The sequence below is a fragment of the Chiloscyllium punctatum genome, chromosome 46 (assembly GCF_047496795.1).
Source record: "Chiloscyllium punctatum isolate Juve2018m chromosome 46, sChiPun1.3, whole genome shotgun sequence".
NCBI classification, from domain to species: domain Eukaryota; kingdom Metazoa; phylum Chordata; class Chondrichthyes; order Orectolobiformes; family Hemiscylliidae; genus Chiloscyllium; species Chiloscyllium punctatum.
This window is the reverse complement of record NC_092784.1, coordinates 57636387-57653285: the sequence shown is the minus strand read 5'-3', so window position 1 is coordinate 57653285 and position 16899 is coordinate 57636387. Positions and strand designations below refer to the sequence as shown.

The 16899-nt window shown below is 45.0% G+C and overlaps 1 protein-coding gene across 1 annotated transcript in view; it reads right to left on the bottom strand.

The window, feature by feature from the left end:
• The window catches only part of olfm2a (olfactomedin 2a), a 426707-nt gene extending 413367 nt beyond the window's left edge, over positions 1 to 13340 (bottom strand). The window contains exon 1 of the mRNA XM_072564346.1: positions 12929 to 13340. Within this exon, the coding sequence (XP_072420447.1) occupies positions 12929 to 12994 (66 nt within the window). The 5' untranslated portion in view covers positions 12995 to 13340. The remainder of the gene's footprint in view (positions 1 to 12928) is intronic.
• Between the last annotated feature and the right edge of the window lie 3559 nt (positions 13341 to 16899).

Genomic DNA, 16899 nt, shown 5'->3' with positions numbered 1-16899 from the left:
TTTATCATATTCGTCTAGCACAACAACTGAATATTTAATCAAGTCTGGATTCATTATTGGTGTCAGGTGCTGTTTATCCAAGAAAAGGAAATGATGAAGCATTAAAATCCCCTGAGAAGGCAAAGGACTCAATAAATATTTGCTAGAGTTATTACATGTTATGAAAAAAATATTTTGTCTTTTGTCACAGAGATGGCAGGACTGAAAGGAGAATTAACATGAGGTTTCCAAATGAAATTTGACCAGGTAATTAGTAAATTCCTGAACAGCCAATTGGTCGCAAAAAGCCACAGATTATCCTCAGCTGATAAACTTATTCAAGCTTTTATTTCCCTTGGACTGAACTATTCCAACAGACTCTATTCCAACAGACTCCGGGCAGCTCTCTCCCCAGTTGTCTCCCATGCTCTGTAAACTTGAGATCGCCCAGAACTTTGCCAGCTCTGTCTTAACTCACACCAGGTTCCATTCCCCGATCTTCCCGTACCTGCTGATCTACATGCTCCAGCAACGTTTTGGTGTAAAAATTCTAATCTATGCTCCTTTATGGCCTGACTCTCTCCCCATCTCTGTAATCACCGGAAGTCTCACAACCCTCTGAGAAACCTCCTTCAATCTTGGCCTTATCCATCCCACAATCTTTCTTGCGCCATTAGTGGCTGTTCCTTCAGTTGGACTTCATATTCTTAAACATCCCATCTTCACTTTTCTGCTTTTCTACTTCATGCTTCTCCTGTAATACACTGCTTACAAATACCTCTTTTGGTCACTATCACAATATCTCCCCGTGTTTCGTCAGACTGTTGTGAAGTGTCTTGGGACATTTCAATACATTAACTTATGTGCAAGGAATCCTGCAACTTGCAACATCCCCTCCTGAACCACCCCAAATCCCTTGTCCACCATCTACAAGGCGTGGGTCAGGAGTGTGATGGAATTCTCCCCACTTGCCTGTGGATGGGGGCAGCTCCAACAACACTCAAGAAGCTCAACACCATCCAGAGAAAAGCAGCCCCTGCTTGATTGTTACCCCATCCACAAGCATCCACTCCCTCCCCCACTGATGCTCAGTAGCAGCAGTGTGTACTATCAACAGGATGCATTGCAGCAAAGATCTTCAGACAGCACCTTCCCAATCCAAGACCACTTCCATCTGGAAAGACAAGGGCAGCAGATACATGGGAACACCACCCCTTGCAAGTTCCCCTCCAAATCACATGCATTCTGAATTGGAAAAACAGCCTTCAGTAGGACTGGGTAAAAATTCTGGAACTCCCTCACTAGGGGCATAATGAGTCTAACTATAGAACATGGACTGCAGTAGTTCAAGAGGCACTGCCCACCACTTTCTCAAGGGTAACTAGGGATGAGGAATAAATGCTGGCTCATCCAGCAACACCAATAAACAAAAAATATTACAGGTGCTAAGTGAATAAAGTTGCTGTTGTTACAGGAGTTTCTATTCATTCAGCATATTATTGGAATATGGATTTTTTAACTCTAAGTACCTTTGAGGCCAGAGAATGTAAAATCATTTTTAAAAGGCACTGTATTAGAATCTCAAACTCAACAATAACCCAAAAGGTGAAAGTGAGGACTGCAGATGCTGAGGATCAGAGTTGAGAGTGTGGTGCTGGAAAAGCACAGCAGGTCAGGCAGCATCCGAGGAGCAGGAGAATCGACAGTTCAAGCATAAATGTGAACTCTCCCGCTCCACAGTTGCCTGGCCTGCTGTGCTTTTCCAGCACCACACTGAATATCAACCAAAAGTTCAGGGAAACGATATCAGGGTAACGTGGTAGAGTTATGTTGGCTTCAGTCCACAAGGTCTTGCTTTGAAAGTTATCTCTCACAAATAACTCCATGTGCACGTTTGTAATTACCTCCGGTTTGTCAACGCTCAGAGATCCCGATAAGTTTGATCTCCTGCACTATCTGTATCCTTCACCACCAGCCCCCCCAACCCCCATCACTGGCGGTTTACCAATATCTGGAATCACCTCCTTTAAATCCCTTACACCTCTCCCCACTTTTCAGACGCAAGTGTTTCCTTGGTCGATTGAGCGGTTGGACATTCCTGCAGCAGTGTACACTGGGCAGCATTTTACTGCAGGTTGTTGTTGTAAAGGAGCTGCCAATGACACAGGTCAACTGCATTATTCTGGCCAGGGACTCTTGCTCAGAGTTCAAACGCCGACGTGAGGCCCCAGTGGGAAACAGTTCGGGAAACACCACTTTAGGTGAGAGCATTACCTGACTCCAGACAAACTTGGACAGGCCTGAAGTGTGGGCAAAGGAATGGCAGATGGATTACAATGTGGGAAAGTGTGAGGTGATGCACTTTGGTTGGAAGAATAGAGGTGTAGGCTATTTGCTAAATGGGGAAAGGCTTCAGAAATTTGAAACACAGAGAGTCTTGGGAGTAGTTCGGGATTCTCTTCAGTTTAATGGGCATGTTCAACCAGAATTTAGGAAGGCAAATGCAATGTTAGCCCATTCATTTTGAGAGAGTGAGAATACTGTTGAGGCCAAATAAAGTTCTAGTCAGAACTCATTTGGAATATTATGAGCGGTTTTGAGTCCTGCATTGAAGGAAGGTTGTGCTGGCCTTTGATAGGGTTAGGGTCAGCAGCAGAGGAGATTTACAAGAACGATCCCAGGAATGTCATGTCAGAAGTGGTTGACGACTCTGGATCTGTACTCGATGGAGTTTAGAACACTGAAGAAGAATCACATTGAAACGTACAGAATGCTGAGATGTTTCATAGAATCCCCGTCATTCAGTGTTCACCAACCCTCCGAAAAGCACCCTGCCCCAGACTCAGCTCCCCACCCTATCCCTGCATTTCCATGACTATCCCACCTAACCTGCGCGTCTTTGGATGTCGGAAGGAAACCCACACGGGTCACCTGAGATGTGTAATGCTCAGGAGTCCACGTCATTGCACTGTTTCCCAACCTGTTCAAATGACTTCTTTCCAGGTTACACACCTTTTGCGTGCCGAAGATGTGAGCCTGCCTCCTGTAGCAATGGGCACGGGTGCACTCAAAAGACAGACAAGTCCTGGAAGAGGGAACGAGACTCACAGCAGCAGTGGCCATGACTAGGAATCATTTCCAAGTGTCAGGCTATCATCAAGCTGTCACAGATTAACACACAGCACTCCTTCAAAAAGAGAATAATGTACTAAACCAATAAGAATCCCAGTGGTTCTGTCACAGCTAAGCGACATTTAGACAGAATTCACTTTTGTTGTCAGAATTGAAGAGCTGATCATTAGCGATGCCAGGCTCTGGGAGGGTCTCTGCTCCTGTTGGGATTGAGAGACTTTGGCACAGGTTCGAACACGATTAGGGGAAACAAAAAGAGAGGCAGAGGGCAGGTCTGTGGTGACAAATGAATACTTTGCATCTGTCTTCAAGAACAGAAAGAACACTGACAATGTCACAGCGGGGGAGTTGGAGGAGGGGAGCAGTTCGACAAACAGAGAGAATGAAACGAGATGCGAAGGGTATACTTAAAACGTTGGCAGCACTCAGCACAGGAAGGTCACCTGCTCCAGATGCTCAGATGTCTCCCAAGCTGCTAAAGAGTCAGTCAGCGTGGAGTTTGAAAAGGCTCTGCCTGCCATTCTTCAATTTTGGGATACGGGAGTGGCCATGAAGGATTGTAAACATTCCCTCCCTCTGTTAAAAGCAGCAGATCACCTCAAGTTAAGCTGCAAGTATAACACGCAGTGATGCCTCAGCTGAAATAAAGTCCAAGTTAAAAATCACACAACACCAGGTTATTTTTAACTTTGTACACCCCAGTCCAACACCGGCATCTCCAAATCATGACTACTCTCGAAATAAAGTCGTCACCATTGTCCAACTGGACCATTGTCCAACAGGACCATTGTCCAACTATCTCGTCACAGGGGTACAACTCACGGTGAGTTTAACCTGAGGGTCACTACACCTCAGGCGAGGGGAGAGGTTGAGAAGGAGAGTCCTTCATCATTATTCCAGCCAGTGATGGGGATTGAACCCACACTGTTGGCATCACTCGCTAGCCATCCAAACTAACCAACCCGCCAGCAACACATAGCAACATGGCTCCTCCTCATGTGGTAAAACAGGACACCACTGTCAGCATCAACGCTGATTTTACTCCTGTACAACACAGGAGCACATCGAATTGAAAGGCCAGTCTCACTTAGAGTAAGGAAATGGTGTGTAGAAGACAGTGATAATTTTGAACATCGTTTAAAATGTGTAGTATCAAATGAGGATTTGTGTGTGCTTGCATGTATGTATGTGTTTGTGTGTCTGTGAGTGTGTGTGTGTGTGTGTGCGCATGTATGAGAGTGTGAGAGTATGTGCGAGACAGTATGAGTGTGTGTGTGAGAGAGAGAGAGTGTGTGTGCATGTGTGCGAGAGAGAGTGAGATTATGTGTAAGAAAGACTGTGAATGTGTGTGTGTGTGAAAGACTGTGTGTGTGTATGTGTGTGAGAGAGTGAGACTGTGAATGTGTGTATGTGCGAAAGAGTGTGCGTATGTGAGTGTGTGTGTGCGCATGTGTGTGTGAGTGAGATTGTGTGTGAGAGACTGTGAATGTGTGTGTGTGTGTGAGAAAGAGTGTGTGTGTGTGTATGTGAGTGTGTGCGTGTGCATGTGTGTGAGAGAGTGAGAGTGTGTGTGAGAGTCTGTGAATGTGTGTGTGTGTGTGTGTGAGAGTGCGTATGTGAATGGTTGTCAGATCCAAACGATAATTACTGATTGTTGTGAGGTGTCCAGCGTCAGTTTAAAAGAAACCACACTCAAAAAAGTAAACATTGATGGTGAATGAGAATTAATCCTTTCCTGAAGCTTACCATGCTAGTTTTCCTGGCTGTGTCTCAAACTTAACCAAAGGTTGACACAGAAACAGGCCATTCATCCTAACTGGTCACGATATTTCCTAATCATGGATGTCATTACAGTGAGACATGAACCGTGGTCTCCTGCCTCAGAGGGAGGGGCACTACCACTTCACTGCAAGAACCTGGTATTTTCAAACCAAAATGTTCAGAGATGTTGTTATACATCTCTGGAGGACCTGGGCCTTAAACCCAAGTCCCTGCTCCAACCAAACCTCATCCCATCCCTTCACCTCCACTCTATCTCTATTCTGTTATCCCTGTGATAGGCATTTTTACATTCTTTCAGTAAAGAAATTTTGCCTGCTTCCTTTATGAGATTATTACTGACTGCCTCATACTCTCCCCCCACTATATGTAGAGGCACATTTTTGATCAAAACCATTACATTTTTGTCACATCATCTCTCAGTGTTAAGTGTTCCAGTTTGTCCAGTCTTCCCTAGTCCTAATCTTTCATCCCTGATATCATGATTGTAGATCTTTTTTCACATTTTTTCCACTGCCTGACGTTCTCTTATGCTTCATGTCTACAGGAACTGTGTCTGACCTCCTTGTGTTTTTAGTTATTTTCAACCAGCAAACTAGATGTCCTCTACGCAATCAACCACAAGGGCCAGTTAGCAGCGAGTACCCAAACCTTTGTCATTGTCATTTTTGATTTAGCTGCTTAATGGAGCTTGATCAAACTCCATGTTGGCACGGGTCCACATCACTAGCACATACCAGGAACGGGATGCCAATTGCTGTTGAATTGACAAGGCCACCTGTCGGTTGGTGTTGGAGATGATCAATTTGGCCGAGCGAGGAATTCTGTGATTGGGGTCGGCTTGTTATGAAAGCTAGTTGGCTTGCATTTATGAAGCACCGTTCACAACCTCAGGGAATCGCAAAGCACACTGCAGTCACTCTGTAGTGGAGACACTACTGCAATACCAGAGACACAATGGCAATCTGTGCATAGCCAACTCCTACACAATGGCAATGTGCACATAGCCAACTCCAACACAATGGCAATCTGCTCATAGCCAACTCCTACACAATGGCAATCTGCGCATAGCCAACTCCTACCATATGGCAATCTGCGCATAGCCAACTCCTACACAATGGCAATCTGCTCATAGCCAACTCCTCAATATGGCAATCTGCACATAGCCAACTCCTACCATATGGCAATCTGCGCATAGCCAACTCCTACACAATGGCAATCTGCTCATAGCCATCTCCTACACAATGGCAATCTGCTCATAGCCAACTCCTCAATATGGCAATCTGCTTATAGCTAATTCCTACAACATGGCAATCTGCGCATAGCCAACTCCAACACAATGGCAATCTGCTCATAGCCATCTCCTACACAATGGCAATCTGCTCATAGCCAACTCCTCAATATGGCAATCTGCTTATAGCTAATTCCTACAACATGGCAATCTGCGCATAGCCAACTCCAACACAATGGCAATCTGCTCATAGCCAACTCCTACACAATGGCAATCTGTGCATAGCCAACTCCTACAACATGGCATCTGTGCATAGCCAACTCCTACACAATGGCAATCTGCTCATAGCCAACTCCTCAATATGACAATCTGCACATAGCCAACTCCTACACAATGGCAATCTGCTCATAGCCAACTCCTACAACATGGCATCTGTGCATAGCCAACTCCTACAACATGGCAATCTGTGCATAGCCAACTCCAATATAATGGCAATATGAGAATGATCAGATTGGCTGTTAGAGTCATAGAGAAGTGCAGCATGGAAACTGACCCTTCAGTCCAATTCGTCCATGCCGACCAGATATCCGAAATTAATCTCATCCCATTTGCCAGCATTTGGCCCATATTCATGTACCCATCCAGATGTCTTTTAAGTGTTGTAATTGTACGAACCTCCACCACTTCCTGGCAGCTCATTCCATACATGCACCTATCTCTGCGTGAAAACGTTGCCCTTTAGGTCACTTTTAAATCTTTCCCCTCTCACCCTAAACCTATGCCCTCTAGTTCTGGACTCCCACAACCCAGGGAAAAAACTTTATCTATTTACCCTACCCATGCCCGTCATGATTTAAAAAACCTCTATAAGATCACCCCTCAGCCTCTGACACTCCAGAGAAAACAGCCCCAGCCTGTTCAACCTCTCCCTATAGCTCAAATCTCCCAACCCTGGCAACATCCTTGCAAATATTTTTGAACCCTTTCAAGTTTCACAACATCCTTCTGATAGGAAGGAGACTGGAATTACACAAAATATTCCAAAAATGGCCTAACCAACGTCCTGTATGTTAATCAGGTGATGACAAAAGAAAACGCTTTGGCTAGGCAAATTCATAATTCACTGTCTCCGTTAAGGTGGGATTTAAAGCAGTAGACCCCAGAATATCAGCCCAGTAAAAGTCGAGCCTCACTGCTATCATCTCCCACTCACTGGGGCGAATTCTCCCTCCTCTTCTTCAAACAAATACTGTGGGATCATTTACCTCCTAAAAGGGCATTTGGAGCCCTGATTTAACACGACATTGAAAGCACAATATCTCGACCAGGGCAGTGCATCCTAAGCACTACATTGGCCAGTCAGGTTTGAGTCTCTAGAGTGGTGTTTGAACTCTCAAAGGCCAGAGAATACCTACTGAACCATCGCTCATGTCACAGCTCTTTCACTCTGCGTCTAACCAGGTCCAATCCGGGCTTTTGTAAAATTTTTTCTGGGTGTCACTGGCTAGGTCAGCAATTATTGCCCCCTCCTAATTGCCCAGAGGGCAGTTAAGAGTCAATCACCTTGCTCTGTGTGGAGAGTCACATGTAGGCCAGGCTGGACAAATTTCCTTCCCTAAAGGATATGAGTGAACAGATTTTGCAGCAAACCAAATCACAGTTGTTATAGTCACCCTAATGATATTTATTAATTGAGTATTTCAGTCCACAAGCTGCTGTAATGGGATTTGAACCTGTGTACCCGGAGAATTGGTTAAGGCTTCTGATTTACTAACTTCTTTTTCAATATCCTTCTAAGGAACCTGCTCAGAGATGGTGTACCTCTGAAGCAAGTGGGACTTGATCTCAGGGCTCCTGGACCAGAGGTCGGGAAATTGCCACTGTGCCACAAAAGCCCACTAGCCTTCATGACAATACCACTGCGTTCCCATCTCTACTCTGTGTTAATGTAGGGAATTGGTGGGGGTGGGGTATGTTGAGGGGGTTGGTTGATGTTGGTGGGGTGGGTGGGACGATGGCAGGATATGTGATCCACATGAGCCATCCAAACAACTGAGCCAATTGCCCTCCCTTCACCCTACATTTTCTATGACAACATTCACCTTCAAATGCATAGAATCATAGAGATGTACAGCACGGAATGTTGCAATATAAAGTTATGGATAGTGAGTAGTGAAAAATCAGAATTCCTACAGTGTGGAAACATGCCCTTCAGCCCAAGTCCACAGTGACTTTCCAAAGAGTAACCCACTCAGACCCATTCCCCTACCCTATATTTACCCCTGACTAATGCACCTAACCTACACATCCCTGAACACTATGAGCAATTTAGCGTGGGCAACTCACCTAAACGGCATATCTTTGGATTGTGGGAGGAAACTCACGCAGACACAGGGAGAATGTGCACACTCCAGGTATGCACTGAATGTGCAAACAGGGTAGTGTCCCTGCTGCTGAGCTTGAAGTACCAGGTTCATAATCCTACATTGAGACCGGATGGCCAAAGAAAGAGTGTTCATAAAGTTCCCAGTCAGGCTCAACATCAACTTGTAAATCCTTCCAATGTGTGCCAATGCAGATGGTAAAAACAACTGAGATTCCTGGTCAACCTTGTGATGGAGAGAAATTAGGAGTTTTTGTCTTGGCTGCCCAGAGATTAACATGAGTGTAAATGTGCATTTTGTCATAACTTAAACTACTTAAGTGAACACACTATTCACTACCACTGTGAACAACTGGGAATACAAATGGTACATTAATCTTTATTATGATTGCTGGGTGTTGATTGACTGGGTTCTCTGTTGTTTGTCAGTTATATAAATGATTTGGATGAGAACTTAGGAAGTTTGCGGGTGACACCAAAATTGGTGACAAAATAACTCCACGGAGGCTGGTATCCTGTCACCAAGTCGCCCTTTATTTACAAGTGCACAGTACATAGGCTCTGACAGGCAGCTCAGAGCCAGTCCTGAGAATGAGGAGACTCTGTGAGACTCCTGCTTATAGCTGCTGGCCAGGGTTCCCTGGCCCAGCTTAACAACTCCAATCAAGGATCTCCTAGTCAATGGGATCCACCTGGCCCTCCCTGCAATGACTATAGGTAGTATAGTCAACAGTGAAGAAGATTATCTAAGATTACGAAGGGATCTTGATCAATTGGGCCAATGGGACGAGAAGTGGCAGATGGATTTTAAGCTGGATAAATGCGAGGCGTCGCATTTTGGCAAGATGAACAAGGGCATATCTCACACAGTTAATAATAGGGTGCTGAGGAGTGTTGTCGAATAGAGAGACTCAGGGGTTCAGGTACATAGTTCCTCGAAAGTTGAATCACAGGTAGACGGTGTGATGAAGAAGGCGTTTGGCATTCTTGCCTTCATTAGTCAGACCATTGAGTATTAGAGTTGAGAAGTCATGTTGCAATTGTACTGCGTGTTGGTGAAACCACTTTTGGAGTACAGTGTGCAGTCCTGGTTGCCCTGCTATAGGAAGGGTATTGTTAAATTGGAGAGGGTGCGGAAAATATTTACAAGTACGTTACTGGGACTGAAGGGCTTGATTTATGAGGGGAGGTCGATAGGCTGGGACATTTTTCACTGGAGCTTAGGAAATTGAGGGGTGATCTTATAGAAGTTTATAAAATCATGAGGGGCATAGATAAAGTGAATAGCAAAGGTTTTTTCTCCCCCTGGGGATATGTGAGTTCAAAACTAGAGGGGAGAGTTATATGGTGAGGGGAGTCCTGAGGGGCAACTTTTTCATACAGAGGGTGGTTCACATGTGAGAAACTGGTGGATGCAGGTATAACTCCAACATTTAAGAGACATTTGGACAAGTACATGGACAGAAAAGGTTGAGACAGATATGAGCCAAACTCAGGCAGATGGGATTAGTTTGGTTTGGGAAACTTGGTCGGCCTTGATGAGTTGAACCGAAGGGTCTGTATGACTCTATGGCTGATAGTTTAGGGTCAAGGGGCTCCATTGTCAATCCTGCTCCTGGCTCATTCTCATATTCTTGTGCTGACAGCCAACAAAAAGCTTTCGATTGTACAGTCACCGGTGCACAGCACGATGTGTGGACTCCTTGTCACATGATACACAGGCAGGAATGAATCTTGACAGAAAAGATATTTCCTTATATTAATTCCCAATGCTTCAATGGGCAAAGTTACACAAAAAAAACTGTTTAAAAGTAATAGGTAGCATCTTTGTGCACATGTGTGTGTCTGTCTGTCTATCTGTCTGTCTGTGTGCGTGTGTGTGTGTGTCTGCTTGTCTGCCTGCCTGCCTGTCTGTGTGTGTGTGTGTCTGTCTGCCTGCCACCTGTGTGTCTGTCTGTGTGCATGTGTGTGTGTGTGTCTGACTGTGTGTCTGTCTGTATGTCTGCCTGTCTGTGTGTCTGTGTGTGTGGGTGTGTCTCTGTCTGCCTGCCTGCCTGTGTGTCTGTCTGTCTTGTCTGCGTGTGTGTGTGTCTGACTGTGTGTCTGCCTGTATGTCTGCCTGTCTGTGTGTCTGAATGCCTGTGTGCACGTGTGTGTTGGTGTGTATGTGTGTGTGTGTCTGACTGTGTGTCTGCTTGTGTGCATGTGTGTGCGTGTTCGTGTGTGTATGTGTCGTTATATTGTGGAGAAGACTTGAGCAAGCCAGTTACTCTTCAGAGCCACAATGTTCACTGCTTTGGAAAGACTCAAACTGCACTCGATGATAATGCATGATGCAGCAAGAACTATTGCCAAATAGTTGCTTCTCCTGGGCAGTAATCCACTGGTCTAATAGTCAAAGCCAGATTCGTTGTTGTAACTGCAGGAAGGACTGGTGTCAGATGTGACGCAGTGGGTAGCACTCTCTCTGTCTCTCTCTCTCCTCAGTCAGGCAGTTGCAACTTCAAGATTCACTCCAGGGAGCTCAAGTGCCCAATCCAGGCTGATGTATTCACTCAGTGAGGTGGTGCTGGAAGTGCAAGCTTTTCAATGCGATGTCAAACTGAGGCTCCATCTGTTCTCTCAGTGGTTGCAAGAGATTCCAGGACTCAACTTGGAGATGAGCAGGATAGCTGTCCTCAATGACCTGGGTGAAACTTATCCCTTAAGAAACATCACCCAACTAGACCATCATGTCGTTATCTCACTGCTGTTTGGAAGGGCTCGCTGTGTACAAATTGGCTGTCATTTTCCCTTCATACAGTAGCAACTACTTCAAACGCATTTGCTTGTTTGTAAAATGTTTTGGGATGTCCTCCATCTTTGCCTTCCTTTATGGTATCTCTGATGAAAAATAATCTAAACTCGAAGTGTTAGCTTGCCTTCTCTCCATGGATGCTATCTGCCCTGCTGTAACTTCCAGAAATTTTTGTTTTCAGTACAGATTCTTGCATCTGCAGTAATTTGCTCCTTCTTTGATGGTCTGTTGGTGTTGTGAGTAAAGCCAACATTTATTACACACCCTTAATTGTCCTTGAACTGGCTGGGACCATTTCAGAAGGCCATTAAGAGTCAAGCACATTGCAGTGCGCCTGGAGAGACTTGTCAGTCAGACCAGGTAACGATTTCCTTCCTAAAGGACATTGGTGAACTAGATGGGTTTCCATGAGAATCAGTGATAGTTTCTCATTCACTGAGAGCAGGTTTCAATTCCAAATCTTCACTCATTCACGGAATTTAAGATGGCTCTGATGGGATTTGAACCCATGCCTTAAGAGTCCAAGTCCAGTGATGTTACCACTGTTCCACCCTGACAAAAAGGGAATGGTACCTTGACTTTAATTGTTCCAACAATAATCATAGTGACACCAATCACTTGGTACTGGAGCCCAAGACTTCAAGGGTTTCAGCCAAGATGTCTCCTCTCATCATTCTGTCTGTTGAGATATGTTCCACTAAGATTGTTACCATTTACTCTCAAGAGTATAGATCTCACATTGCTGCAGCCATCACATCCCCATGTTCAAAGAACCTCCAAATTTTGTTTCCCCACTCTGAACTGAGTCATGTCTAGAATCTGCATTTGTTTATATACCATTTCTAACCACCGCCTTCCCAACAAGGATTGCTCTCCATTACCTCCAACAAAGACTTAGTTTGCCAAAGTACCAGCAGATAAATTTGTCTCAGGAATTGACTACAAGTGCGAACTAGATAACACGGAGAGGCAGACAACCTGCAAAGTGAACAGTTCCCCATCCCCAAACTCCTCAGTTGAGGGGCCAAGGTGACTTTGAATTTGGCAAAACTCTGCAAAAGGTCTACACGCACACACACACACACACACACACACACTCTGACAAAGATAGGGCTGTAACCAAGAGTTTGTTCAAGAAACACCAGTCACACACATACATAATAGGTTTGACCAGAAAGACTCCTGTATTTGAATGTATTTCCATGTGCAGAGATGCCAAATGGGCTTTTGTTGCATGCGCGTGTGTGTACAATGTGGACAGGCAATGAGAGTGGTGTCGAACAGAAGGGTGTCTTTAGGACCATGTGTAGTTCGGATTGTGGCTATGCCTTTGCTGAAACAGATCACAATGCCTGGAGTTTATGGGACATCAAGCATTTCATCTTCCAACTGATAAGATAAGCAAAGACAAGCTTAAAACCCACATCTTATCCATGCAAAGCACCTCTGACGAGACATTAACTACAACAAAAAAAAAACATGCTAAAAAACATCACTGCCAGGGATCCTATCAACAACAGTCCCGGAGCACGCTCAGTAACACGGTCCCCAGCGAAAGCCTCAGCAAACCTTTACTGCCTTATTGAGACCTGATCGTAAATTAAAAAGAGCAATAGAAAGCACGTACCTGACAAGGGTTTGGGCCGATCAGCAGGAGCAGAGAGAAGGTGATAGAGAGATTCATTCTCTGCATAAAAAGACAGGAAGGGAGAGATCGCCAGCCACCTCTTCACTTCTGATCTCAAGATGTCAGAGTATGGTGTTCTGTTTTGAAAGGGAGATCTTGATCCAGCATTTATAGCCAGTTGTCCCTGCAGGCTGCCTTATTTTTAACCTCAAACATCATTTGATCAATGATGCAAGGCTCAGTCATAACCCCATTGTTAGGAAAAGAAGGTGGGGGGGGGGGGTGCAGAAAGTGTTTGATGGTTTGAAAAGGAAACAGCATCAAAACAGGGAGGATATCTGTGTATCTATTGATATTTAAACAGGGAGCTACAGGGAACAGGGCTGTGCTGCTGCAGCAGTAGCTTCCAGCAGGAGAATCTGGCACAGAGAGAAGGGGAAGGAGAAAGAGAGAGAGAGAGAGAGAGAGAGAGAGAGCACGAGCCAATGATTGTGTTTAATTCTTTAAATATATTGTTCCGCTTAGAAATTTAACAATGCAAATATGTTAAGGTAAGCACCCTGAGATATAAATTAAAATAAATGCACGTACATACACACATACACAGCCAGATTGTCACACACAGACACATGTCCACAGACAGACTGACACACAGAGACAGAAGCCAACAGACTGACACACACAGACAGACACACAGAGACACACATGAATAGATTGGCCTGACACTTACAGACAGATTGACACATAGACTGAAGCAAACAGACTGACCCATACAGATAAACTGACACCCAGATGCATACAGGCTGACACACACAGACAAGTCACACAGAGAAATAGACACAGATGAACTGGCGTACACACACACACACACACACACACAGAATATACAAAGAATGTGAGCTTCACTTCCAAACAAGTAAACACAGTCGAATGTACTGACACAAACATACACGCAGAGAGACAGTCAAGGACACAAACAGATACTTAAACAAACACACATTAACATATAAAACTAGAGACATAGCCAAATATACATAGACATATAGGTACACAGGAGCAAGTGCACAGACATACACACATAGGAAGCTAGAGCAAGCCATTTTATGCAAAGACGTACATAAAGACAAGCAAGTGGTCATCAGAACATACAAATGCACAGACACACACATACAGACACGCACATGCACACATACACATACACACATACATACACATACAGACACACACACACAGAGACACGTACACACACACACTCACACACACACACATACACAGACAGACACACAGAGGCCCACACAGCCACACACACGCACACGCTCACACATATACTCAAACAGAAACACAGAGAAAACAGGCTGAAAGTCTGAACTGTTTAATATGTTGCAGCTATCAACAGAGCAACTATAGTGGGAATGATGTTGTACTTGCTCCATATAGATTGGATTCTCTGTAAAGCATGATAGTGAGTTTGAAACTTCTTTGACCCTGTCCTCAGTCTTCACTGGTGTCTCCCATTTCCTCTCTCCCCCACTCAATCCACCATCCCAGACACGCTCACCACCCCAAATTAGCTCCTGCTGGGTTCAGAAGACTCGATTCTTCATTCTTTGAAACATTTTAATAAGAAGGAAAATAAGCAAATGTTTCTCTTCAGCTCCGTGGGTACTGGACAAGTATGTGAATCTCCAGAGCAGAAAGTTCTCCATCAGTAGCGTCACCCAGTGATGTCTAAATGGATTGGCTGTGCTAAATGCAGGGATAGGATAGGGACTGGGTCATGGTAGGATGCTCTGGAGAGGATCTGCGCAGACCCGATGGGCTGAATGGTTGCTTTCTGCACTGTCGGGATTTGATCACTCATCTTCTCAAGGGTAACTAGAGTGGGGACTAAATGCTGGCCTGCACAGCCACACCCACAAAGGACAGAAAAACATCCATCCTCACCCATTGGTTTGGCCTTCAAGTGGCAAAACAAGGAACAGATAGACTTTTTATAACCTGTTTCAACAATCCCTGACAATTAATTGGTTTCACCAAATTGAATCATTTTATAATATACAATTGCATTGAATTTGCAGCATGTAAACAGCTCATTTGGCCCAGGGAGTGCATGCTGGGTCTTTATGATCTGCATATGCACCTTCTCACTCCCCCTCAACTTGTCCTATCTGCAAACGCTCCTGCCTTCTCCTTCCTATCCTTCCCCACCTTCCCCTTTTATGTATCACCTCAACTATTTAGTCTTTTATTAATTCATTCACAGGGTAAAGGCATCACTGGCTGGGCCAGCATTTATTGCCCATCCCTAATTGCCCAGGGGGCAGTGAAGAGTCATCCGCATTGTTGTGGGTCTGGAGTTACATGTAGGCCAGACCAGCTATGGATGGTAGCTTCCTTCCCCAAAAGATGTTAGTAAACCAGATGGGTTTTCTGACAGCATCAAAAAGTGTGGCACTGGAAAAGTACAGCCGGTCAAGCAGCATCCGAGGAGCAGGAGAGTCGACGTTTCGGGCATAAGCCCTTCATTAGGAAGGAGGGGGGTGCCCAAGGGGGCTGAGAGATAAATAGAAGAGGAGGGGGGGGGGGGTGCGAGGCTGTGGGAAAGTAGCTTGGAAGGCGATAGGTGGATGCAGGTTGGGGGTGATGGTGATAAATCAGAGCGGAGGGTTTCACTATCATCGTGGAACCCCTAATTCCAGATTTTTACTGAATTCAATTCTCCCCATTCACCACAGCAGGTTCAAACCCAGGTCTCCAGAACATTAACAGGGTCTCTGGATTAACAGTGCAGCGATAATACCGTCAGTCCATCACCTCCCCTCTAAATTACTCTGGCACATTCTCAGATCTCGCTCAGCAAAGGTATTAATCCTGAATTCCTTGTTGGATTTATATGGAGTATAAAAGGACAGAGGTGTAGCAGGGACTGCAAGGCACTGGTCAGACTATGGCTGGAATACTGTGAACAGTTTTGGGTCCCTTACCTCATCAAAGGTAGCTCAGAGATGGCTCACTCGGCTAATACCAGATATGGAGGGACTCACTTATTACGGGTTGTTGAGTAGGTTGGGCCTGTATTCGTTGGAGGTTAGAAGAATGGGAGGAGACCTTAGTGTAACGTACAAGGCTTTTGAGGGGACTGGACAAGGTGGAAGTGGAGAGATTGTTTCCCCTTGTGGGATAGTCTAGAACGAAAGTGTATAATGTCATAGAAATGGGTTGCCCATTTAAGATAGATGTTAGGAGGAATTTCTTATGGTGGGCAATGGGAATGGGAGAGGAAGAAGGACTGTGTGGAGTTTGCACATTCTCCCTGTGTCTACTTGGGTTTCCTCTGGATGCTCCGGTTTCCTCCCACAATCCAAAGATGTGCAGGTTAGGTGAATTGGCCATGGGAAATTGCCCACAGTGTTAGGTGCTTTAGTAAATGTAAGGTGGGGGAGTGAGTCTGGGTGTAATACTGTTCGGAGGGTCAGTGTGGACTGGTTGGGTCGAAGGGCCTGTTTCCATGCGTAGGGAATCTAATCTAATCTTAGATTAACTCTTAATAGAGATGGTCATTGCTTGGCATTTGTGTGGTGCTGTGATTAGTTGGGGTCATAGCTGATCTAACAATCCTTAACCACACTGTATCCCCATAAGCTCTGATTCCTTTATTGGCCAAAGGTTGCATCAAGGAGCTCTCGCAAAACTGGAGTCAATAGAAATCAGGGAGCAAACTCTCTGCTGAGTGGAATCATCCGGGGAATGGAAGAAAATGGCTGTGTTTGTTGGAGGTCAGTCATCTCAGATCCAGGACATCTCTGCAACAACTCCGCAAGGATAGTGTCCTCAGCCCAATCACCTTCAGCTGCTTCATCAATGACCTTCCCTCCATCATAAGTGGGGATGCTTGCAAACAATTACACAGTTCCATTTATTCCTCAGGTACTGAAGCAATCCATGTCCAAATGCAACAAGATTTGGATAAC